At 58.4% G+C, this 25,638-nt stretch overlaps 2 protein-coding genes across 2 annotated transcripts; one reads left to right on the top strand and one right to left on the bottom strand.

Moving 5' to 3' along the window:
• Positions 1-2,014: 2,014 nt before the first annotated feature.
• On the top strand, positions 2,015-8,935 carry LOC104253375 (uncharacterized). Its single transcript, XM_059834342.1, has 10 exons — positions 2,015-2,126; positions 3,458-3,700; positions 5,065-5,355; positions 5,756-5,853; positions 7,227-7,419; positions 7,641-7,752; positions 7,885-8,131; positions 8,382-8,421; positions 8,703-8,814; positions 8,893-8,935. The coding sequence occupies exons 1-10, from the start codon at positions 2,015-2,017 to the stop codon at positions 8,933-8,935; spliced, it is 1,491 nt and encodes a 496-aa protein (XP_059690325.1).
• Positions 8,936-11,266: 2,331 nt separating this feature from the next.
• LOC132320772 (receptor-type tyrosine-protein phosphatase kappa-like) lies at positions 11,267-25,638 on the bottom strand. The gene is made up of 26 exons (XM_059834145.1): positions 25,570-25,638; positions 24,444-24,686; positions 23,582-23,872; positions 23,226-23,323; positions 22,492-22,684; positions 22,159-22,270; positions 21,780-22,026; positions 21,490-21,529; positions 20,868-20,973; positions 20,629-20,687; positions 20,191-20,351; positions 19,963-20,050; positions 19,275-19,345; positions 18,816-18,852; positions 17,963-18,060; positions 17,652-17,768; positions 16,376-16,533; positions 16,161-16,296; positions 15,271-15,420; positions 14,995-15,094; positions 14,379-14,458; positions 13,678-13,812; positions 13,098-13,223; positions 12,337-12,494; positions 11,937-12,072; positions 11,267-11,350 (listed from the first exon to the last, which is right to left on the bottom strand). The coding sequence occupies exons 2-26, from the start codon at positions 24,682-24,684 to the stop codon at positions 11,276-11,278; spliced, it is 3,213 nt and encodes a 1,070-aa protein (XP_059690128.1). The 5' UTR covers positions 24,685-24,686; positions 25,570-25,638; the 3' UTR covers positions 11,267-11,275.

Raw genomic sequence — 25,638 nt, 5'->3', positions numbered from 1 at the left:
CGACAGCTCCTGTCTTGTGGTTCCTCCCTGTTTTGTGTGTGAAAGCCCTGTCCCTATGAATTTTCACAGAGGAGCTTGCGCTAGGCTTTTCCATCTCCTGGCAGCCCTGAGGAAGCACACCTGAGGAGCTGCACGCTCCTAGTGCAATGCTTCATGTTCCTACTTTCCCCCCTCCCCATCCGACAAGAAAGACGGTCTCAACTAGGCCTAGCTGGACTTCTGTGTTGGTCTGTGAACCCCTCTGTTGGTGTTGGTGCCCATTTTGTGAGGTGCAGTTGGCCCTGGCCCTCTTGGGATATCCCCATCCTGCAGCCTTTGGAATCTGCTCAATCTCAGCTGCTGCTGTTGCCCCGGCGCAGCCTCCAGCAGCCACTGCATCTCCCACACTGTGGGATGCAGGTGCCTGGTGCAGCCTGGAGTTGAGGTGCAGCCTGAAGGCTCTCCTTGGTGAGGAGCACGCTGGTGGAAGATGATGAGACAATCAACCACTCTCTTCTCCAGACATTTTTTTAGTGTGGGATGACCCACATGTGCCAGTAAAGACATGTTTTGACAGTCCTTCATATGAGGTGTCTGACCATCATCGTGGTACCTGTAACTGGTCCCTGGGACCAAAGCATCTCCTTCCCATGGGCTCTCATTGGTGTGACCTGCATGCCTGATGGAGCTGCTCTCAATGGGTATCGAGCAGTGAGGGGAAGAGGGAGCTTAGCCCCATGTGGTTGCTGCTGGTTGAGAAAGGGGAATGTGCAGGGTTGGGATATGGGGAAACAGTTGGTTTGTGCTCCTGCCACCTCCTTGGTTGCCCACTCCCCGCTCCATATCCCCATATGCAGTCAGACCCTGGGCTGTTGGCCTCGTGACTCTGCCTGCTCTGTCTGGACAAGAAATAAAGGCTTGTGGTTTGGAGGGGGCTGCCCACCCACCCCACCGCACCCCACCCTGCCCGCCAGCTCCTGCCTGGTCCCCTCATTGCTCTTGTGGGGTCGTGTTCCCTGTGGGGTGCTAGGCTAACTGCACCTTGTTGAGGGGAAGCCATGAGCATGGCTGCTGTAGCCTGGAGCTGTGGCTGACAGCCTCCCCAAACCCACATGGCCGTGCCAGGCAGCTCTGATGTGCATTTGGATGGGGTGTGCGTATGGGAACCAGTGAGAGGTGGTGGTCCCCCCAGTATGTCCTGGGCAGGAGTGTGTCCTGTGCCTGTGCCCCAGGCAAAGCTGAGGGACAAGTGTGGTCCTTGCTCCTCCGCAGCCCCCGTGTCTGATCACCCAGCCCTCTGGGATCGGGGATATCCCAGGTGGGCCTATGGGAGGTTCTGGAGGAAGAGAAGAGCAGGAGCTGCTGAGAAGCAAGGGAGATGGTTTAGTAGCTCTGAGAGTTTCCTCAGGCACTCAGCTGGCACTGGAGGGCAGGGTAGTTTGCACACCTGGGGACAGAGGAGTGTTGCCAGGCTGGGGATGGAGGAGCAGGGAAGGATGCGAGAGGGTGTGGGATGAGTGTGTCTTTCAGAAGGACCAAGGACTGTTCCAGGCCTTGAGGTACTCCTTGAAGTTCATGTCCCCATTCCTACCCCCGCTTCTTGCCAGCTCTTCTTGTGCTTTCTCAAGGGTCCTCCATCTCCTGTGATCATTGAGGGGAAGTACAGTGACTCATCACAACTCTAAAACCCATCCAGTGGCGCTGGGAATGGAATTTGCCTCAGAAATAGGAGCAGTGCTTCTTGAACGCACTCTGGTAACTAGGAGGGTTTTGGGGAGAAACTCTGGGATCCTGGTGACAGGGGTTCTTCTGTTGAGTACCAGAGCCTGGATGCCCCTGGGGAAAAAAGGCAGCAAAAGGCAGCAGCACTGATCTGGATGGGAAGTTCCCTCCGCAAAGAGGAAGCCTCCTGTATCTCATAAGATTTCCCCATGTGTCTGTTTCCTTCCTGTGGCTGCAAGTCTTGCAGTCAGTTGCGGATGCCCAGGCTCAGTGGGGCTGAAATTTCAGTCCCGCCTGCAGACCTTGTACTAGCATGGCTCTGCAGTTGCTGGCTCTGAGATTTCTCCTGGTGCTTGTATCTCTGCTGGCAGCACAGGGCCAGGAAGAACCTCATCCCAAGGTCCAAGGAGTGCCCTGGGGAACAGGTAAGAAGCGGTTCCTCTTCTCCCCTGGAGAGATTTTGCTGCTTCTCCCCCTGCAAGTTTGATATACAACTTCACCGCATGCAGCCCTGGGCTGGAGCCCAGGGGCACGCACCCCTTAGGGCTGTGTCAGCTGGGGTGCCTGCTGCCTCTGGGAGATCCCAGGGGGCAAGAGCTATGGTGTGGGTGCAATGGGGGTGCTGTGGGAAGGATGGGATTGGGCTGGGGCTGGATGGTCAGGGATAGGTCATGCCCTGCACCGAGCCTGTTTGTCAGTGGTTTCCTGGAGGCTGCAGGCATGAATCAGGCATGAATTCACGCATCGTGAATCAGGGGAAGGGTCTTCAGAGAGCAGGGCAGAAGGCATGTCTTGCCTTCTGTAATCAGGGTTGTTTGAGAGCAAAGCCTGGCCCTAAGTGGCTAGTTCACCAGCACGTTTGTACTTCTTCGTGGCTGCTCAGAAGGTGGTCTGAACCTTGTAAGATCCCTTCCCTGCCCCTTTGAGAGAAGAAAGTTTGCATTTTAAGTGCTTTGAGGCCTCCCAGAGGCCCTTGCAGAGGCTGGAACAGGGATGTGCACCTTCCCAGGTGCCAACATCCCTGCCTGTAGGAATCATTGCCACAAAGCCTCCCCCTGCAGCACTCAGCAAACTGCTGGGACAGGCTGTGCCTGCTCAGCCCAGGGGATGGTGAATGTGGTGAGGAGGGGATGTGGAGGAGGCAGCAGGGCTTGTGGCAGGGAAAAGGGGCAGAGGCTGTGGTAAAGCAGGGGATGTGAATGGAAAAGGCATTGCTCATCCCCATTTCCCAATGCAAGGTGGTGTGTGGAAGAAGGAGAGTAGCTAAGGGACTGACTGAACCAAGTCAGAGACCCCAGAAGGGTAACAGGGGCATCTCTGATCCCTGTAAAAGGGGTGAGCCATGGCTGGAGAGAATGCACCCCAGCAGGGCTGGTGAACCGTGGGCCATCAAGGGCAGCCGGAGCTGGGGTGGGTGACATGTTTGAATGAGTGACTGGAGGGGGTCTCCTAGTTCAGGGGTGATTGTCCTGGGAAACTCCCTGCTGTGGGCTGTAGAGGAGGGAATGTATCGTCCCTGTACACAAGGGTAGATGGGGGAGGTTCATGAATAAGTGATCATTCACGGTTCGGGTACACAAGGGGAGCCCCCTCCCAACAAGCCTTCCCTGTGGGTCACACCCTGGCAGATGGACATGTCACCTTTTCTCTCCCTTCAGGGGCTGGAGAGATTGCTGGTGATTTGTCTCCCACCACCCACCCCTGCCCCAGCTCATCACCGCCCAGCCCAACTAACACCCACTTTCACCTCTGCCAGAAATGTGCCGAAGGCCCCGGTGGGACTCGAGACTCCAGCTGGCACCAGACCAGGAGAATTACAAGAAGAACGAAGAAGTGATGCTGAGTTGCATTGATGGTTTCCAGCCGTCCTTCACCCATGTCAAATGTTCGAGCGAAGTCCAGTCCATCAGTCATGGGAAACCTGTATACAGAGAAGTTTGGCTTGGAAGGGACAGCAGAGGTGGCTGGATCCGCATTAGGTCCAACATGGAGTGCACTGGTAAGGGAGGCATCAGGAGCTCTCCTGGCTGCCCCATTCTGCCCTTCCCGAGCAGGGGAGGGCAGGCTGTGTGTGCACAGGAGCTTTCAGGCTCTCTGCCTGCCTGGGGAAATGGTCGGTGCTGCTGAAGGCAGTGTCGAGGCAGCCTGCAGTTCACCAGTGGGTGGGAGGTTCTTGCTGAAGGTGCGGGCGATAAGGGTGTCATTGAGGGCTTCTGGCAACAGCATGTGCACAAAGGAAAGCAGCATGGGAGAGCTATGTGTCGTGGAGTTTGCGGTCTGCATGGCATCACGGTTGGGGCAGGGGGATCAGAGGGCTCTGCTGCCTGTGTCCTCTCAGACCGTGCAGCTGTGAGTGTCACAGCTTGCTTACTGTAGGCTGGTCCCCCTCCCACCACCCCTTCTTGGTGGACACAGTCTTGCACCATCTTCTCACAGCTTGGTCCTCTTCAAGGGAGAACAGGGCAGTAGTGGGCTGATTTGGGAACCTGGTGAGAGGTCCCTGAAGTTTTGAAAACAATAGTCCTCTGATGCTCCCCAGCTCATTGAGTGCCCTGAGACCTGGGCCGCAGGAAGAGGGCTCGGGGCTGGTTCCCTGCAGGCAGCTGTGGGCATGGGTAGTATGGGGAGGTCTGGGGAAGGGGATGCTTCTCCTGTGACATGCCCCCTGGGGACAGTTCCATGCATGGCCCAGGCTTTCGGGGTGTCTCGCCTGGTCCCCTTGGGTGCTTTGCTGTCCTCATGTGGAAGGTTCCTAAGACGTGAAATAGCCCTGCCTTCTTAGATGATGCCAGAAGGCACCAGGGTCAAATGCTGGTCCATCAGACCCTGTGAAAGCTTTGTGCATAGTATGAGCCCCTCATGGGTGCTCCAGTCCCTGGAGCTTCTGCTTCTCCTGGCCTTTCTTGGGAGGCCTGGGGGAAGCAGCTTGGGGCCCTTTTTCCCCTTATGCCCTTCCTGGGGATCTGGTGTAGGAGGGCTACTCTGCCTGCTGTCCTAGAGCTCCATCTCTCAATACACTAACAGGGAAAATGAACCCTTCTCCTGGGATCTATGCAGAGCAGGAAAAGGGTAGGTCTTTCTAAGAGCTGCATCTGTTGGACTCTAGAGATGCTGGGACCCACAGACACCTCAGTCTTGACTTGGTGGGGAAAATTGCCTTGAGCAATAGCAGTCCACTCATTCACCCACATTTGTTCCTGTCCAGACTCCTCGTGCTTCCCTACCAGAGAGCTGGAGTCACCAGTTTCAGCCTCTCGCTTTCTCTCCCACTCAACTGGATGGGGAGCTGGGCTGTCTGACTGCAGCACCCTTGCAAGGCTGGGAAGGGAAGGAAGTGACCCTCTGGCAATGTTTCCTTCACAGAGGTCCTCCAGGTTGTCCCCGGGACCTTGGAGATTTCCAGCACCAGCATCAAACTGAACTGGACCTGCAGGCTCACTGACGCCTGCCAGCACATGCAGGGCACGTGCCGTCTGGCAGGGCCTTCCTCCCCTCCTTGTGAGGCTGAAGAGGTGAAGGGAGAGGAGATGTTACACGGCCAAGAGGGAACATTCACCTGTCCCCCTCTGCAGCCCTTCACCGACTACAGTGTCACCATCTCCCTGCCCCCCAGCACCATCCTTTTCACATGGCTGGTCAGGACGGAGGGAACAGGTATGTGCGCACAAGTATAGGAGAAAAGGGACAGTCCTGGGCTGTGTCACAGGTCGGGGAGGTGGATAAACATCCCCTTCACCTGGCAACTCAGCCTGATCATCTGCTCCCTGCCTTGATGGTCCTGGGTTTAGGGCTGCTTGGAGCCTGTGGGACTCTGGGGAAGGGGCTGTGCAGGGCCCTGGAGCACAGCACGTTACCTCCTCACTCTCCCGCTCCTCACCACACCGTTGCTGCCCCTGCTGCTGGTGCGAGACCTGCAGCCTTTGTAGGGGACAAAACCCTGCTTGGGGGATCCCTTTGCAGCATGTCCCCTGGGCCAGGAGCTGCCTGCACCCTGCTCTGGGCTCAGCCCCTCCTCACTGGCCCCGTGCGTGACCCCGTCCTCCTGTGCTTCCAGTGCCGGACAAACCCAAGAAGCTGTGGCTGGATCCCAGCACGGGGTCCCTCAGGTGGGAGCCGCTGCCTTCCTGCAAAGGGGAGATCATCGGATACCAGGTACCAGGGGACCAGGGACTGCCCGCAGTCCTCCTCACCTTGCCAGGTGCCTCCCTGCCTGGAGCTCTGTGCAGGCGGGCGAGGAGGGTGGGGAAGGGAAAGCCGTGATGACCCTCAGTTCCCAGCCAGTCCAGGTGAATATCTGTCTGTGATGAGCAGGAGCATTTTCTGTCTCACCCTCAACATTCCTTGTGCTGTTGAGTTGCCCGGAGAGGTGGTGGGTGCTCCCCCCCCTCTGGGCTTCCTCCCTGGGTCTGCTCAGCCTGGGGTTTGGCAGACTTTGCAGCTTGGTGTGCAGCTCTTGGTGATGTGTCTGCTGGGGTGGCCTCCCAGGGTTTCCTGTGCCTCTTGCGTGCTTGTTTCCGGTTCCTGCCACAGGTAAGCCTGTGGTTTGAGTCATTCTCTGAAAACTTCTCTTCTTCTGGGAGAGTTGCAACATTCCTTTGAGTTTTCCTCAGTGCGCGGCTCAAAGCACCTCTTCTGTCTGTGGGTTTGAGGCTCTTTCCACAGTGCAGACCTGCTTTCTAGCACCGAGAGGGTGTGAGACCCTTACCAGTGTGCCCTATGCCCTCTCTGAGGACGGACCTCACTGTGGGGTGACAGGGACCCAGACATGCTGGTTCTTTGTGCCGCTCTTAGCTATTTCTTGGAGAAACCAGCAAACAGGGGCCCTGACGGCATGGCTTGCAGGTCTGTTCCAGCTGCTTCCCTACTCCCAGACACCTCAGTTTGTGAAAAGAACCCTTTTTTCTGGTTTCAGTTAGCTCCTTTTTGGCATATTCCCAAGATGCCATTTCTATAAAAACCCTGACAGCACTGAGGATGGCCCGGGATCACAGGAGAAATTCAGATGATGCATTGGCAAATAGAGAGCCTCCATCTGTATCCCTTGTGGGAATTCTGTCTTTGCCTTTTGGTGTAGACAAAGCCTTCAGAGTCCAACCTTGCACAGGAGAAAAGAGAAGTTCAGGGCTCCTTTTGTGGGGGATGTCACTACGGTGGCTGCGGTGTTGCAACATCATGCCAGTGACCTGGCCTCAGCCTCTTTACACCTATATCTATCTCTTCAAAGGAACCGCCTCCCTCTTGCTCTCAGCTCTTCACAGAGCCCTGGTCCTTTGCTGATGGAGGCAGCCCCTCTGACGTCTTCAGCGTTGGCTCCAAATGCCTCCTCTCCTCCTCTGGCCTGCTTTGCGGTCCGCGCATGGGGCCAAGGCTCCTGCTGGTTCCGCTCCAGGAGCCTTCCACAAGCGGGGCAGTCGCAGGGAAGGGCAGGCTTGCAGGGGTGCTTCGCTCTCTCTCATTGTGCTGTGGGCAGTTTCCCAGAGGGCAGCTGGGAGCTGCCACCCTCCAGCTCTGCCTCCTGTCCCCAGCTGAACGTCACGGCCAGGAGCGCGCAGGACGGTGCCTTCCTGGAGGTGCAGCGGCTGCGGCTGAGCGGCTCCGTCACTGAGCACCCGCTGCCCGAGCACAGCCCCGCCAACAGCTACGTGGTGACGATGCAGGGACTCACGGCCGCCGGAGCCGGGGCTGCGTTGCTGTGGGAGTTTCAGACCAACAGCTCGGGTAAGGCTTGTTGTGCCCCGGTCCCTCCAGAGCGGCCACAGCGTGCACCCTGGCTGAGGCAGCTCTCTGTCCCCAGCCCCGTGGCCGCCTGGCCGGCATGGAGGAGCCTGGGCACAGAGGAGCTGTGCTCTGCAGCCTGCATCGCCCGGGGCTGCCCCTGCTCCCCACACAGCCCCTGCCCTGCTGCCCGCTGATGCTCGTGCCCCGCTCTTCCCCTCCAGACACTCCGCACCCTCTTGACATCGGCTGCCACAGCGCCCGTGACATCTCCCCAGCCCAAGGGACAGCCGTGCTTCCACTCCGCCCCATCGCCCGGCTCCCCGAGGCGGCCAGGTGAGTGCAGCCCCCGGCAGCTCTGCTCTCCGCAGCCCCGAGATGGGTTTCCCCACCTGCAGCGTCTGCCCGCAGCCGCCTCCATCCTGCTCTCCCCGTCTGCCCTGGCCCTCTCACCACCCTGCCTTGCAGGGAGTACCAGCTCATCGTGGCCATGACACACAACGGCACGGCGGTGGAAGGCGCCTGCTCGGGGGAGCCGCAGCCCTTCAACGCCAGCCGGCAGCCCGGTGCCTACGTGGCCACCGTGCTCAACCTCACCGCCCCCACGGACTTTGTGCTGGGCGACGGGACCCGCGGGCAGGGTTACCACAACGCTGCCCTCCGGCCGGGCTCGGACTACACGGCCCTTCTCCGCCTCGTCCACCGCTCGCAGCAGGTACCTGTTGTGGGGGGCTCCTGCTCCCCGGGGACGCTGCCAGCCGGGGCCACCGATGGTGAGCGGCAGTGCTGCACAGACTCCACTCCCGGTCCCGGCGCTGAAAGCCCAGGTGCCTTGGCAGAACAGTGTCCCCGGGGTCCTTGGCCACAGCTGGGACTTTTGGTGGTTGTGGCTGGGAGGTCTTTGCCCCCAGGGTGGGCAGTGGGGCAGGAGTGGCCTGAGCTCTCCCGCCTGTCTCTTCCAACAGGCAGAGAAGTTCACCTGCGTGTGCTACAGCTTCTCTACTGGTAAGTGGGCTCCTCGCTCCCTGTGCCCGAGCCTCTCTCCTGCATCTTCCCTTTTCCCAGACTGGCCGCTTCCCGTGGAGAGGAGCTGGCCCAGCATAGGAGCGGTGGGGTCCATGGGGGCATAGGAAACCTTTTATTCACCATACATGGGGTGATCCTCCATCCCAGAAGAAACCTAAGCCACGACACACATCTGCACACTTGCACACACGCTTTGCCACCACTGGGGCCATTGCCGGCAGTGGCCCAGGCTGTAGCACCCACTCCTGGCTGTGTGTTAGTTGCAGGGCAGCCTCCGGGTCCGGGTCAGTGGCATGGGACTGTGATTGGGATGGTTGTGCTGTTGGTGCTCCTCCTCCTGTCTGCAGCGATCCTGTGGTTGGTGCTTTCCAGGTGAGTAGGAAGGGGACAGGTTTAGCAGGGACGGGGCAACACCACTTTCTTACTGCGGACTTCCCTTTACATTTCCAGGAAAAGGAAGTCTTTGCCCAGCAAAACTAAGGAGGATAATTAAAAAGGTAGGAAAATGCAATTTTCTGGACTGCCATCACAGAAAGGGCTGTAGGGCTGGGTGGCAGCTGGAAGGAGAGCAGAAATCTCCCAGGAGAGCCTGGCCTCAGGAGAAACATCTGCTCATCCTCTTCACTGACACTCCTCCCCACTTGCTCCAGCCCCGTGGTGCCGGGATGGTCAGGACGGCTCTGCCTGCTAAGCCCCACGCCGCAGCAGAGCGCAGCTCCAGGCAGTGCTCCCAGCCTGGAGCAGGGGCAGGGGCGGGCAAAGACGGGCATCCCAAAGGGTGGCTCATAGCTCAGGCCTTTGAGGGACCTATGGCTGTGTCACACCCCCCCCAGGGGAGAGATCTCCTGGGAGGGGTCTCAGGAGGGTCAGGCTGGGGGACTGCTGCTCTCACCTGGGCACAGGTGGGCACCTCTGGGGTTGGGCACAGCTGGGACGAAGAGGTCGGGCTGTGGCAGGCGCTGCCCTGTGCTCCAGCCTGTCTCGGACACTCGTGTGTGCAGGCAGCTGTGGTGGCGTGAGGTCCCCACACAGCCGAGGGCACGCAGCAGCCTCTGCCCAGGGTGCCCTTGGTCTCCACAGGTAAAGGAGGAGCCCCTGCTCAGGACCACTGGAGACATTCAGAGCAGTAAGGGAGCGGAGAAGATGGGGAGGATGATGCCAGCTCTGTGCTGACGGCTGCCGGGCCCCCTGGCTCTCCTGTGACTGTGACCAGCACGGGGGGTCCCATCCAATTCAGCAGAGCAAGAGGAAAACAGGAGGCCAAGGAGGGTTGCGAGCTTTTTCTTTCCTTACCCCCTCCACCTCCCAGGTTTCACTGACCGCTGTTTTAAGGCCTTTGAATGTGACTTTCTGTAGTTCCTTTTCTTAGGCTTTGCTTTCATTTTTGCTTTCCTGGAAGCAGGAACTGTACACCAGATTTCCCACTCACTGACTCACATAGGCTCATGCTGAGGGATGGTCCATGCTCCTGCCATGCCTGGGGTTCCCAAACCCTCTTCCTGCTCTGTCTGCTGATATTAAGCCAAACCCAGGGCTCTGCTGACTGGGCTGCCTTCGTGACTCTGCCTGCTCTGTCTGGACAACCAATAAAGACTTGAGGTTTGGAGGGGGCTGCCCGCCCCACTACAGCTCCTGCCTGGTCCCCTCACTGCCCTTGTGGGGTCACATCCCCATGCAAGGGAGCTGACTGCACCTTGTTGAGGGGAGGCCATGAGCAGGGCTGCTGTGACCCCGTGTCCCCAAGTGGTGCCAGACAGCCTTCCTGACCCCAGCGCTGTGCTGGGCAGCTGTCATGTGCGTTTAGATGGGGTGCGTGGTGGGAATCAGTGAAGGGTGATATCCCTCAACGCACGTCTTGGGCAGAAGTGTGTTCTATGCCCATACTGAGGCCAGAGCTGAGGGACCTGCATGCTCTCAGCTCCTTTGCGGCCCCCATGCCAGGTCAAACCTCGAAGAAAAGTGAAGATCACAGGTCACCACCACCACCAAGGCCAGCACAGAACCTTTATTGGTGAGATGCAGAACAGAGCCATGGGGTCAGTCCCGTCCCTGAGGCCCCTTGCCCTTGAGCAGCAAAAGCAGAACCAGTCTCCATGGTGCAGCAGCCTTTCCTGGGCTGTAGACTGCCAGAATAACATTCAGGGTATCTGAGTTGAGCTGCTACAACTGGTGATTGCCATGGTGGAGCCAGACAGGCTGGTGAGGGAGCCTCTCTGGACCTGGCAGGGCTGTGGCACCTAGGTCAGCATCAGGCAGATGGAATTGCAGAAAGGGATTGCGTGGGGTGGGAAGGACCAGGCTAGCACTACAGGGCTGTGGACTGTCCCTCCCTTGGCTCTTGTTGGCCTTGGGATTCATGCTTTTCCCAAAGTAGGACAGATAGCCTGTGCTCCTGAGCCCCATGGATCTTACAGAGGTTTAATGCTCCCCTGGCAAAACACAATTTGGGTGTTGGTGGAGCTACCTCACTTTCCCTGGGGCTGCTTGAAGGGACAAGGGAGCCTGGATGGGACAGCTGGTTCTCTTCATCCCTGGCACAGACAGGTCCTAGTGCCTCAGCTCTGGTCTGCATACTCAGGCTGTGTTTCCAGGTAAGTTCCTGCACAAACCCTGCGCAAAGGGTCAGGTTCCCACTTCAAAGCCTGACCACAATTTGGAGACAGTCCAGCCTGTGCTCTCCAGCCTCAGAGGACCCTTGGGGTGGCTTTTCAGGGGAATAAAGCATCTTGGGGCTGTGCACACCCCACCTCGTCTCCTCTGGTTTCCACTGTTACCGATGGAGGGCTGTCAAGAGAGTCAAAGTCCTGGCCAGAGAAGGCCTGTGGCCATGCCTCTACTTGAAATTCCCATAGGTTTCAAATGAATTCAAGTAACTGAGGGCTAGTTCATAGCAGAACCCATACTGCTCCTGTGGACAGAAGTATACGCATGAGAACCTGGTGCACCAAAACCTGCAGTGGAAGACCAGTCTTGGCTGCCAACAGCTTCTCCTCCTTCCAGTCGGAGCCCACCTTCCCCTGATGAGGAATCATAGGCACGTGCTCCAGTAGCCAAGAGCTGGGCTACCCCAATGCTGGAGCCAGCTGGTCTCAGGAGGAGAGCCAGCATCCATTGCATGAAGCGTCTGCTACTCACTCCCATCTGGGGTGCTCACCCTATGATGGCCTCTAGCACCCAGACCGGGTGGTGAGGTCGGTGCAGAACAGGCACCTGAGCACCCACCCGTGCAGTCCCCCTCTGCACAGGCCAGGTGGACCAGAAAGGGGCAACTCAGCCTGCAGAATGCTTTGGTGCCCATGCAGTTCTGCAGAACCTGCCCCTGAGTGAGTGGGTATGTCCCAGCGGCAGAAAACAGGGTTTTCAGAGGTCTCATCTGCCTTTGCTGCCCCCCCATGATCTGAGCACATAGGTGCTAGGGCAGCTGCTGGGACAGTTCAGGCTATGGCTCTTGCTCCGGTGTTGCCATCCTAACTGGGTTTGAAGTCAGCACCTACCACATCTTTAATCAGCTGTCTCCGCCGCCTCTTCAGCATCCTCACAGCCTGGGATACATCCACTAGCCCCTCGCTTTGGATCTGCTCGCAGAGGAAACTAGCAGCAGAGAAGATTCCGCTCCGGCTGGCACCATCCCTGCGGAGGAGAGCAAGGGTAGAGTCACTTGCTCTGGGATCACCAGGGCTGAGCCTCAGAGCCTCAGAGGTGTCCCACTAGATATGCAGGCTATCAGGATGATCTGCACCCAGCCAGCCTCCACAGTGAAGCCTTCCTCCCTGAACACAGCTGAATTCATGACCGTGTGTCCACCCAAGATGGAGCTGTGAACCAAGTTCACTGAGGCAGCCTGGGCTGAGACAGCTCTGTGCCACAGCTGCTCCTCCGAGAGACATTGCTCACCAGCAGGTGACGAGGATGTGTCCATCTTGGCTCTGCCGATGGTGAGTCTCCACCTTCCCTAGCAGGCTGATGACAGTGGCAGGGTGCGAGGGAAGACGCTGCTGCATGGGCCAGTCCTTCAGTTGCCAGAACCGGACTTCCAGTGCAGACTTCTTGGGCTAGTGGGGAAGAAAGACAGTGGTCTGGGAAGAGAAGAAACCCATTGGCTTCATGGAGGGAAGGGAGGGACAGCGTGTATCAGTCCTGGCTCAGCCATGCACACTGGATCAAGGGAGCAGCTCCACAGTGGGATGGCCCAGTCCCAGACTTTGCCCTTCTCCACTGAGTGCGCCAAGATCAGCAGACAGACAGAGCACAAGATAAGAGCAGAGCACCAGGTGCAGCTCAGACTTATGCCAGTCCAGCTCCCAGCTACCTGTAATAGCTGTCCCCATCCACGAACCACCACCAAGATGCACAAACTCTATCCACAGCTGCTGTCCTCCGAGTTAGAAAGGTACACAAACGTACCACTGCCTTGTACCTCTGCCTGCAGCCTCACCCTCTTAGGACTAACCTCTCTCCCCAGGTGAAAGGCCCTGCTCCGGCCAGTGCCCTTCCAGGACCCCATCAGATCCCTCTGACTGTTGTGGACTCTGCCCTCCCTAGCTGTGACTTTGACCCCAAATCAAAGCTTGCTGATGCTGGAGCCAGGCTGGTCCTCCCAGCTCTTGCAAGGGCTGTTCTCAAAGGACTTCGCTGTCTCTGTGCAAAGAGCCCACCTGCTGCCTGTTGGTGAGGGCAAGTGTCCAGGCTGTGAAGCCAGCTCCGGGCTCCTCTGAGATCAGGTGGACATGGAAACGGCCGTAAGCAGCTTCGCCCTGGGTGGGCCAGAAGTCCATGTATGTCTGCGGTGGGGGGGGGAAGACACGCATGTGATCACACATAGCCCCATCCTGCACGCGTGGCAGAGCTCTGCACCTTGTACGGGTGTGCTCACACCAGCCCCTCGCCCATAAGCCACAGCGTGCACGTGGGTGCTCTGCCTGCCGTTTCCTGGGGACCAACTCGTGGTGCTGCAGTCAGAAAAATAACACTCCCACAGAGAGGACGCTTGAGCAGGGGTAAGCAAAACCTGAGGGATGCTCCCTTGCTGTAAGACTGGGGACACCCCACCTCTGTAGTGCCATGGTGCTGGGACTGTCCTCAGGGCTCTCCCAGGTGGAGCCCACAAGCTTACCGTGAGCTCCTGCAGAAAGCAGGGCTCTCCGTGGGAAGAGCTGTGCAGGGGCAAAGGCGGAAAGCATACTGCCCAGCCCATGGGGAGCCGGGAGAGGGGAGGGCTGCGCCTGGGCTGCTGACCTCATCCAGCTCCTGGATCTGGTTCAGCACAACCACCGATGTGCAGGTGTAATCCCAGACCAGAGCCCAGAAATCCACCAGTGTGGTGGGCAGAGGCAGCTGGGTGATGATGAGTCTGTCCTCCTCCATGTATGTCTGCAAAACACACCGGGGTGTGGGGGAGGACAAAGTCACACGATCCATCCCCCTGAGAGCCCCTCTGACAGCTGGAGCGGCTCCTCACCTCCCCATAGCCAGGGCTCTGCAGACCGGGGCAGAGCACAAGGAGATGCAGGGCACTCCAGCCCTGCTTAGTGCAGGCTTGCACCTCGCTGCCATCTCAGCTCATCACACCCGGGCTCTGCTCGGAGCAGGCTCGCACCTCGCTGCCCTCTCAGCTCATCACACCCGGGCTCTGCTTGGAGCAGGCTCGCACCTCGCTGCCCTCTCAGCTCATCACACCCGGGCTCTGCTCCCAGCAGGCAAAAGCCAGCAGCTGTGCCCGCTGAGCTGCCTGTGCAGGCAGGGCTTAGGCTGATCACGGGGGCCATCTCCTGGCAGCCGGGCCCCAGCTGCTGGGAAGTAGTCACTGTGAAGAAGCCCCAGAGCTGGGACACCTCAAACCAGGGTGGGATGGTCTACCCCTGCCTTAAGCAGTGGTGCCTGGGGGGGTGGCTGCCGCTGTCAGCAGCTCCCACCCCTGGCTGGGGCTGGAGCCTTACGTTGACAAACACGGCATTGATGTAACCTGGTGAGCCGTCCGTGTTCAATGAGGACATCAGGATGGGCCGGCAGGAATCCGCTGCAGAGGCAAGGGGCAGAGAGTGAAATGGTGAGCCATCCTCTCCCCACACAACTTTGCCTGCAAGTGGTGGGGTCAGCGTGGCTCCCTGCGGCACAGCTGGAGAGGCTCGGATGAAGAGGCCCCACCAGCCCCATGGCTATGACAGCTCAGGGCTGCCTGACGTGGGATGTCCAAAACCCCATGGGCGGAGGCATAGAGGCGCAGCAGGTCCACCCTCCTCATTGCTCCCTGATGCCTCATCTGGGCTCCTCCTCTGGGACAGATTAGATCCAGGGGCATGTTTATGCCAGGTGTACCCCATGAGCACATGCCTCCAGCAAGCCCAGAAGGAAGCAGGGATAGGGTCTTGTTCCCATGGAGGGACCAGCCTAATCTATGTTTATTACCAACCAGAAAATGACGATTGGACCCTGGGCAGAACCTGCTAGCAGCATGGTGCTGGGGAGGGAAGCAGCAGGGCAGCATTTTCCCCCCCCACTGCTCTCAGGTGCTGGGTCACAGAGCAAGGGGCTGCCCGGCCCTGCCAGTGGTACCTGGCAGGATCCCTGGCTTGCGGTTCTTTGGCTGGTTGCTGGGTTTCTCCGCTTCTCTGCATGGCAGGAGCTGGAACAACTCGGAAAACTTCCGCAGGGCCTGTAGGGATGATTCAGCCAAGGAAGTCCTGCCTGTCAGCTCCTCCCCTTCTTCAGCCACCCCAGAGAAATGCTCCCCCATCTCCATCCCACAGCTGGGGAGGGGAGCAGTAGGGGGGAGGCACCGCAGACCAGTCCCTGCAGCACCACACCCAGTGCACCAGATCCTGGTGGTACCTTGAACTCCTTCTCAAGGACATTGTTGTGCCTTGAGGTCTCAGCTTCTCGAAGGCAGCGGACATGGCTGGTGAGGCTCTCCACTGGGACCCCGGTGCTGCCGCAGAGCAAGCCTTCGAGCAGCACCTCGTACAGGAAGATGTACTGCTCCTGCATGAGGACATGGGTCAGCTCCACAGTCTGGAGCAGCTCCATGAGGAGCCCTGGGACTCCAGACCACCAGCTCACTGGCATCGACCTGTGCCAGGAATGAGCCAGGTCCACCCTTCACCTTCCTGCTGTCAGGCCCTGAGGCCAGACACCTCTCAGTGCAGACAGCCCTGCTCTGAGAAACAGCCAGCAACTGCAACAACCCAGCCAAGACCATCTTCCTGTGGTTTAATGCTCCCTCTCAGACCAGACTTCTGCTCTGGGGAAGGAAACCCAGAAAATCAGTGAACTAGTTAATCCTACAAACAGCTGGATGGTCCTACCCTGCCTAGTTTCCTCCAAAGGGTCCCAGCACTGAGCAAGACCATGGGGATGTAGTCCCTCGACTGGGACACTGCTGCCTAGAAGATGCCACGAGGGCAGACATCCAGAAAGCCTGAAGGACATGTGGACTCTCGTTCATGCTCCTTGCCTACAAGACAGCCCTTCTATACCAGGGCAACTGGTGCATATGAATGCTGCTGGCACCTGAGAGGGTCTCAAGGGAACATGGATCCCGACTAGGTTTGGACATGGCATTGAAAACAAGGTCCTGCCGTCTCCATCACCTGGCAGCTCCAGTCCTTGTGGCTAGACCATGAAGGGCATGGCCAGTGTGTCTTTGCATGCCACATCCCTGGGAAGGGTGGGGAGCAGATCTGCAGCCTGACAGTGTGCAGGGAGCAAGTAACACTCCTCACCTTTGTCTGCACCATGCTGACGCGCTGCTCCCGCAGCCTCTGCACGCAGTGAAACACATCCACCTTCCCCTCGGCCTTACCCATCTTCAGGAGGAAGTCCAGGGCAATGAAGGTACCTGTTCGCCCAATCCCTGCGCTGAGGACACAGAAAATCGGGGGTCAGTGCTGCCCTGGCCAGCCTTGCCCCAGCACCCAAGCGCTCCCAGTCCCAGTACCTGCAGTGCACCAGCACAGGTCCAGCAGGTGCTTCCAACCCCTTCTTGTTCACCACCTCCACTAAGCCCAGGAGCTGAGCAGGGTTTGTGGGGACACCATGGTCTGGCCACAGCAGGTAGTGAAACTGCTCCACCACTCTTGGGAGAGCACAGCCTGCCTGCAAAGGAGACATGGCTGGGAGCAGGAAGCAGGAACCAACCTGGAAACTTGCGTGAAGTAATTGCATGCCAACAAGTAGGGAGCAGTGGACAAAACCACTTCAGGGGGGCAAAAGCACACAGTGTCCCCCCCCAGCACCCCTACCACAATGACTGCTCCACTATAGCTCATCAGATGGCAAAGGGCAAATTCACCAGCACACTGCCACACAATTCACTTTGTTCTCCTCTTCCCCATGCTGTGAACAGTGAACTCAGGGCAGTAAATGCAGCTTGTGCCCCAGAGGGGAAAAAAAAATAGAGCGTAGAGTGTTTCCACAGTCATTGAAAAGCCCTGCTTCCCCAAATAAGATATTTCCTAAGGCTGGTACCGCACTGATGTGAATGTAGTCACTTTTGTTACCAGCCCATCATGTATTTTTCCCCAAACATCACATTCATTTGGCCTGAACTAATGAACTGCTATGTCCCGCTATCAGGTGCTCTTGGAGCTTTACCTTTCAGCTAGACTTTGCTCTGGGCAAGACAAGAAAAGACAAGAATATGCATAGCTGCAATTTCTTTATATTGTACCTGTTCTCCCCTCCTTGCAGCTCCTTCAGTTTCTGCTTATTATCTGAGGTATAACTTCAGCAGAAGTACCCGTCTTGCGAAATGTCATCACGTAAATTATCTTAAATCATAAACTATCTGTTCAGGTTTAGGAGCTGTAAGTGACCACGGAGCTTCAGTGTGGACCCTCTGCAGACTGGTCCAGGTGACAGGCAGGCACCTGTCCCATCATCCTGGATGTACAGAGATGCCATTTTATACCCTTTAGCTGCTTTTATACCCTTTGTTATGACCTCACCTAAGCCCTCAAGGATACATGATCTGCCCATGTGCATCATCAGTCCAGACTCAGCTGGAGTGACCACTGGAGCTGACCGATTGCCTTTGCCTGGTACACAAACCTGGGGCTGATGCCCTGGCATGGCATCCAGTGATAGCAATGCTGACCTGCCCTTTCTGGAGACCAGGCAGGGCTCCCCACAGTGTCTTGTGGCCAACAGCTCCCACCAGCTGCTGAAACCCAAAACCATCCTGCATCCCCACCTCAGCTACACGCCAGGCTTACCTTCTGCAGGCAGAAGATGCGTGTGACAAGGCCCGTGGTGGTCCTGGTGTTGTTGAGTGTCACGGTGAAGTCCCCGTAGACCTGCTCCTGCTCTGGCCAATACTGCTCGCACTTGGTCTGTCAACAGCAGCGAGACTGCTAAGCACGAGCAAACTCATGAGGGGAGCGTTGCAAGCCAGCAGTGGTGTGGAGCTGCTTTCTGCCCTCATTGACAGCTGCACTGGGAGCAAAGCAAAGCAAAGCAAAGCAGGCAAGGAAGCTTGGGCTCTGGGGAGGCCCAAGCTGAGCACAGGCTGAGATGGTTTCTCTACCTTGTTCTGCTCCACTAAGCCCGTCAGCATCACAATGACTGAGGTCTTCTCCTGCCAGACCATCTGCCAGAAATCCAGCACCGTCCCAGGCAAGGGGCCTTGGGGAGGAAGAGGAGAACCCTGTGTTCTCAACCCCAAGCCATGGGGGTGTAGCTGCTCCCAGACACAGCTCAGACGTTCCCAGGCTACGAGCAGCCCTGGGCTTCCCTCTGCTCAGGGACTGACACTGCACAGCCTGGGCACAGCAGCACCTGGCAGGGGGTGCTGGGCACCTTGGATCATCACCCGTATTAGAAACTGGGACAGGGAAGCGGGAGGGCAGGTGAGCCCAGGGTATGTCAGGGATTCACTGATGCTTCCCCATCCAGACTCTCAAGACGACCATGAGCAGCTCCCGCATTTAGGGTCCTATTTCTTAAAGAGCATTTCTGCAGCTTTTGCAAGGAGCCTGAGACATCCCCACCGCATGCTGCACAGAGCAGACTAACACATCTCGGCTTTGCACCACTGGAGACAGCCTCTGAGTGCACTGAGTGCAGACGTGTCAGGTATTTGCAGGTTTGTCCCTGTCATGCCAGCCACCAAAGGGAACAGACCAGGCTTGTGGGTGGAAGGACCATGTCCTCAGCCTGTGCAGTGCCGGGACTGCCTCCAGCTGGCCACTGCTAAACTGCCACTGAGGCTTTCCATGCCCTACAGCAGCCGTAATCACTGTCCAAGACAGAGGCCCGAGAGATACAGGGCCTTGGACTGAGCCATTAACAGCTCCTAGGCTGCTGTACCAGTCCGCACTCCCCAAAATGCTCAGGGCAGGGACTGGCATCTCCTGAGCATGAAAGCTGGGAGCACCCACCTTGAGCTGCAATGAAGAAGCGTGGACTCCGGTAGGTCTGTGGGGGAGAGGTTCAAACAGCTCTGATCACACGGGTTAAACGTTTAACACGGAATGAGACAAAGAACCCAACGCCACAGGCACCAGAGGCCAGAGCCTTCGGCACGTGTCCCACGGCACCACTCCTGGCCACCACGGAGAGTGGGTACCCAGGGGCTGCATCTTGGCTCCTGTCCCCCCACACAGGTCCCTTTTCATTAGGGATAAGAACTGCACACAAACCCAGAGTACGCTGGGCAGCTCAGAGAGGACGCAAGGAAAGTGACATCCCAAAATCTGCCAGCACTTGAGGGCAACAAGTGCCAGACCCGGGGGCCACCCATGTGAGCAGGACCGTCCGCACCCAGCACAGCCAAGCACCCCTCCTACCGTGCTCAGGCACCTCTACCCTGCCCAGGGCAGCAATTCCTTGCTACCTACATCCACGTAGCTGGCATTGATGTAGCCATTCCCCGTGTCAGAGGGCTGCAGCACCACACGGCAGTGATCGTCTGAAAGAGAAGAGTGGGAGTCGGTGGACTGTCTCTTTGGGGCAGCAAGAAAATGACTGTTTAAGGAGAGGGATGTAATTTAGGAAAGCCCAGGACTGTCTGCTCCCTCTTCAGCAGCACTCCAGGCCTCAGGACATGTTCAGAGGTAAAGAACAGCTAATGACACAAAAGGTGACATGGCACAGCAGAAAATGCAATGTGTTTTTGGGGAAGACTGTTAATGCAATGGCTAAATGTCCACACCATGTGGGGCCCAGAGGAGCTTTAAGTTTTGATAGAAATTGGGCCACTCCCTCTGCTTTTCCACAAATGGCCACACCTGCATGGGACACGGCAGTGTTCAGCAATGACTAAGAGCAGGAACGGGAATACAATGATGAATGATTAAGCTTGTAGGAAGATTTGAGGAGCAGAACAAGGATTCTCCAACTGGATATAAAACAGTGGGACCAACATGACAATTTTGGAAAATCCCTCTGGGGTTCAGCGGCCATAGAGGATGAGGCAAGGAGCTCAGCATTGCTGAGTAGCCGAAGGGGCACCTACACCAGCCCAGCACCCTGTACTGCCCAACCACCTCCAAGTGCCTGTGCCAACCCCTGGAGAGCTCTGCTTACATGGGATGATGCTCTTGTAGCGGTTCTTGCTCTGATTACACAGCTCCTTCCCAGCATCGCAGGGATGCAACAAAGTGGAGGACAGTTGCTGCAGAGGAAGAAGACAAGCCCACTCTGCATTGGCACGTGTTCTGAGGCTGGCCAAGGCCAGCTGCGTTGCACACCCAAGGAAGGGGTTGGCACTGCGTGGACAGTGCAGACAGGTGGGAAAGCAAAGCTAAACCAGACCTGATACTCCCTCAGACGCCCAGCACCATGGCTGTCGACTGATTCATCCTCTATCTGCTCTGCCTCTATTTCTGCCCTCTTAAACCTCTTCAGAGCCTCCAGCAGTTCCTCCACCGGGATCTGAGTGTTCAGCTTGCACGCACCTATGGAGACCACGAGGCCAGGACTTGAGCATGCACCCGATGTCTGGCCCTGGAGCTCTGTAGCTGGGATTGAGCTGGCATTGTGGTGGTCAGGACCCCACCGAACCCTAGACTGTCCCTCCCCACGCATGTCCCTTTCTCCTGGGAGGTGTCCCTTAACCCACGCCAGCCAGCCCTGGTCCCCTTGTTCCTGTAAGGACCTTACAGACCCTGTAAGCACCCTGCCTGTGCTTTTAACAGACAGCCTGTCCAGAAAAGGCATGCAGGCCCTCTGCTAATACTGCACCTCCTCGAAATCTTCGCAGGGGGATAGTGCTGTTGTTCTCCGAGGTTTTTGAACTGTTGTACTTTCGCCTGCAAAACAGCAAATCAGGCCCATAGATGAGCAGAAGAGACAGACAGAGGAGAGGCTGTTGCCTGTGTAACAGCCCTGCCTCCTACCTTGCTTTATCTCAGGGTCCACTTGGACACTCCCTGGCAGCGTGAGGTACTGGATGCCTCACAGAGAGCAGGAGAGGTGAGGCACATACTGACCTGAAGAGCACGAAGAGCAGCAAAATCCCCAGTGCCAGGAATGCAATGACAAGCGCTACTGCCATAACCACGGGCATCCTGCTTAGCAGAGGCACCGGCTCCTGTCCTGCAACCAGCACAGCCCAGAGTCATGCTCCCACGTAGCCTGAACCAGGCGTCAGGAGATCCCATAGGGGTGTGGGGTGAAAAGCAGCTTCCCTCATCTCCCCCCACAGGATTTGCATGGGAGAATAGCTAAGCTGCTGCAGAAACAGTAGGTTGGTGCTCGGTGTGATACCCTTCAGCGTGGACCCTGTCTCCCTGGCTGCCCCAGGCATGGCCAGAGCCTGGTGAGGTATTTTTTGCATTTCTGGGGTTGCACTAGGACTAAGATGCAATATGTGATCGTGGCAGGGATGATGCAGTGTCCAGCTGCCATCAGTGCCACACTTGCCCAAGTGGCCCGCGGTTGCCCAAATCCCATCTACCACGGATAGCCTCAAGATTCAGAGAACTTCCACAAATATGGAAGTAGGACAATGAGACCCCACCAATCCTGTGCTGGGCCAGCTCCTCTCCAAGGGAAGCGGCCAGTCTGGGAAAAGGGAGAGGCTCGGGCACAGGGAGCGAGGAGCCCACTTACCAGTAGAGAAGCTGTAGCACACGCAGGTGAACTTCTCTGCCTGTTGGAAGAGACAGGCGGGAGAGCTCAGGCCACTCCTGCCCCACTGCCCACCCTGGGGGCAAAGACCTCCCAGCCACAACCACCAAAAGTCCCAGCTGTGGCCAAGGACCCCGGGGACACTGTTCTGCCAAGGCACCTGGGCTTTCAGCGCCGGGACCGGGAGTGGAGTCTGTGCAGCACTGCCGCTCACCATCGGTGGCCCCGGCTGGCAGCGTCCCCGGGGAGCAGGAGCCCCCCACAACAGGTACCTGCTGCGAGCGGTGGACGAGGCGGAGAAGGGCCGTGTAGTCCGAGCCCGGCCGGAGGGCAGCGTTGTGGTAACCCTGCCCGCGGGTCCCGTCGCCCAGCACAAAGTCCGTGGGGGCGGTGAGGTTGAGCACGGCGGCCACGTAGGCACCGGGCTGCCGGCTGGCGTTGAAGGGCTGCGGCTCCCCCGAGCAGGCGCCTTCCACCGCCGTGCCGTTGTGTGTCATGGCCACGATGAGCTGGTACTCCCTGCAAGGCAGGGTGGTGAGAGGGCCAGGGCAGACGGGGAGAGCAGGATGGAGGCGGCTGCGGGCAGACGCTGCAGGTGGGGAAACCCATCTCGGGGCTGCGGAGAGCAGAGCTGCCGGGGGCTGCACTCACCTGGCCGCCTCGGGGAGCTGGGCGATGGGGCGGAGTGGAAGCACGGCTGTCCCTTGGGCTGGGGAGATGTCACGGGCGCTGTGGCAGCCGATGTCAAGAGGGTGCGGAGTGTCTGGAGGGGAAGAGCGGGGCACGAGCATCAGCGGGCAGCAGGGCAGGGGCTGTGTGGGGAGCAGGGGCAGCCCCGGGCGATGCAGGCTGCAGAGCACAGCTCCTCTGTGCCCAGGCTCCTCCATGCCGGCCAGGCGGCCACGGGGCTGGGGACAGAGAGCTGCCTCAGCCAGGGTGCACGCTGTGGCCGCTCTGGAGGGACCGGGGCACAACAAGCCTTACCCGAGCTGTTGGTCTGAAACTCCCACAGCAACGCAGCCCCGGCTCCGGCGGCCGTGAGTCCCTGCATCGTCACCACGTAGCTGTTGCTGGGGCTGTGCTCGGGCAGCGGGTGCTCAGTGACGGAGCCGCTCAGCCGCAGCCGCTGCACCTCCAGGAAGGCACCGTCCTGCGCGCTCCTGGCCGTGACGTTCAGCTGGGGACAGGAGGCAGAGCTGGAGGGTGGCAGCTCCCAGCTGCCCTCTGGGAAACTGCCCACAGCACAATGAGAGAGAGCGAAGCACCCCTGCAAGCCTGCCCTTCCCTGCGACTGCCCCGCTTGTGGAAGGCTCCTGGAGCGGAACCAGCAGGAGCCTTGGCCCCATGCGCGGACCGCAAAGCAGGCCAGAGGAGGAGAGGAGGCATTTGGAGCCAACGCTGAAGACGTCAGAGGGGCTGCCTCCATCAGCAAAGGACCAGGGCTCTGTGAAGAGCTGAGAGCAAGAGGGAGGCGGTTCCTTTGAAGAGATAGATATAGGTGTAAAGAGGCTGAGGCCAGGTCACTGGCATGATGTTGCAACACCGCAGCCACCGTAGTGACATCCCCCACAAAAGGAGCCCTGAACTTCTCTTTCCTCCTGCAGGTCATCATGGCTTTCCCTTCCCAACTCTCCCCTAGGCATCCTGCACAGAGCTCCAGGCAGGGAGGCACCTGGCAAGGTGAGGAGGACTGTGGGCAGTCCCTGGTCCCCTGGTACCTGGTATCCGATGATCTCCCCTTTGCAGGAAGGCAGCGGCTCCCACCTGAGGGACCCCGTGCTGGGATCCAGCCACAGCTTCTTGGGTTTGTCCGGCACTGGAAGCACAGGAGGACGGGGTCACGCACGGGGCCAGTGAGGAGGGGCTGAGCCCAGAGCAGGGTGCAGGCAGCTCCTGGCCCAGGGGAGAGTGAGGAGGGAACATGCTGTGCTCCAGAGCCCTGCACAGCCCCTTTCTCTGAGCCCCACAGGATCCGAGCAGCCCTGATCTCAGGACTGTCACTGCAGGGAGTGAATGATCAGACTGAGTTGACGGGCAAAGGCCATCTTTACATTTCATGTAGGAGGACACGTACCCGTTTCCTTTGTCGTGAGGAGCCGTGTGTACAGGATCGTGCTGGGGGGCAGGAAGATGGTGACTCTGTAGACAGTGAAGGGCTGCAGAGGGGGGCATGTAAATGTTCCCTCCTGGCCGCGTAACATCTCCTCTCCCTTCACCTCTTCAGCCTTACAGGGAGGGGAGGAACGCTCTTCCAGCCGGCACCTGGCCCGAATGCGCTGGCAGGTGTCGGTGAGCCTGCAGGTCCAGTTCAGTTTGATGCTGGTGCTGGAAATCTCCAAGGTCTCGGGGACAACCTGGAGGATCTCTGTGAAGGAAACATTGCCAGAGGGTCACTTTCTTCCCTTCCCCTCCCAGCCTTGCAAGGGTTCTGCGGTCAGACAGCCCAGCTCCCCATCCAGTTGGGTGGGTGAGAAAGCGAGAGGCGAAAACTGGTCACTCCAACTCTGGTAGGGGATCAGGAGGAGTTTGGGTTCATGGTGCGCTCAGAAGGTGGACATGACCTTTTGGCAGAATTCCCCCAGTGAGGCAACTGCCCCCATTCAGTCACACATCAGGACATGGTGGGGGAAAAAGTGGGAAGCACAGGACAGTGTGTCACCAGCTGGGCTACATCACAGCTTACAGGGAGCAACAAAAGGGTCCTTCTGCCCTCACACCCTCTGAGTTGTGTGGTTGGAGTCATCCTTTGGTAACACAGGAGAGCACAATGGGACACATTTCATCCTGGTCTTGCAGGAGCTGCTTCCGCGGTCATCAAACCGCACGGCACTGGCCCCAGGGGAAAACCATGACCTTCCCATGCTGACTCTCACCCAGACACATTCCCAGCACCCCCCCCCTCCAAAGTATCATCCTGCTCCTGATGCCTCCCTTACCGATGCACTCCACGCTGGACTGAATGTTGATCCATCTGCCTCTGCTGTCCCTTCCATTCCAAGCTTCTCTGTGTACAGGTTTCCCGTTGCTAATGAACAGGACTTTTCCCATACATTTGACATGGGTGAAGGGTGGCTGGAAACCCTCAGGGCAGCTGAGCATCACTTCTTCATTCTTCTTGTAATTCTCCTGGTCTGGTTCCATACGGAGACTTGAGTCCCATAGGGGTCTTTGGCACATTTCTGTCAGAGTTGAAAGTGGGTGTTAGTTGGGGTGTAAAGTGCTGAGGAGGTGTGGCAGGGGTAGGTGGTGGGGTATCAGCAGTCCCCAGCAATCCTCCAGCCCCTGAAGGGAGGGGGAAGGTGACACGTCCATCAGCCAGGACATGACCCGTCACAACGAGTGTTGGGAGCGGGCTCTCCTTGTGCACCCAAAGCGTGAAGGATGACTCATCCATGAAACTCCCCCATCCACTGTTGTGTCCATGGACACTCTTGGCCACAGCACAGCCCGCAGCAGGGGGGTTCCCACGTTGCCTCTCCTTGTCCACCTCCCCTGAGCATTGGGCCACCTGCGCACGGTCGTCCCCACACTCAGCACAGCTCTGTCCCTTCCCAGGGCAGCCCCAAATGCCCATCCTCTGAGGGAGGGCATCACTTTTCCCCCAGGTACATCCCCCAAAGCCTCCAGCCCCAATGCCAAGGGCTGACCTCCCTTCGGTCCCCTCCGCTCCAGCTCCTGGGGCTGCAGGAGATGTCCCCAGGATCCCTCACCTGCATGGGCAGGCAGGGGGACAAGCAGACCTCTGCACTGCAGGGTGGCTCTGACCTGGCCTGGCATGGGCAGCTCTGGCCACTGCCCCCCACCCTGATCCCACAGCCCCTTCCTGCCGGGACCTTCAGGGACTGAGGCTGGCACCAGACCCAGCTCTGCAGAGGCTCCCCTGGAGCCCCGGGGCAAGTACGGGGCAGGCTCCTGGGCTGCCTCGACACTGCCTTCAGCAGCACCGACCATTTCCCCAGGCAGGCAGAGAGCCTGGAACCTCCTGTGCACGCACAGCCTGCCTTCCCCTGCTCGGGAAGGGCAGAATGGGGCAGCCAGGAGAGCTCCTGATGCCTCCCTTACCATCGCACTCCACGCTGAAGGTGGGCTGAATGTTGATCCATCTGCCTCTGCTGTCCCTTCCATTCCAAG

Source organism: Gavia stellata, chromosome Z (assembly GCF_030936135.1).
Source record: "Gavia stellata isolate bGavSte3 chromosome Z, bGavSte3.hap2, whole genome shotgun sequence".
NCBI classification, from domain to species: Eukaryota; Metazoa; Chordata; class Aves; order Gaviiformes; family Gaviidae; genus Gavia; species Gavia stellata.
Note: the sequence above shows the minus strand (reverse complement) of the source record. Positions and strands in the feature narration are given on the sequence as shown.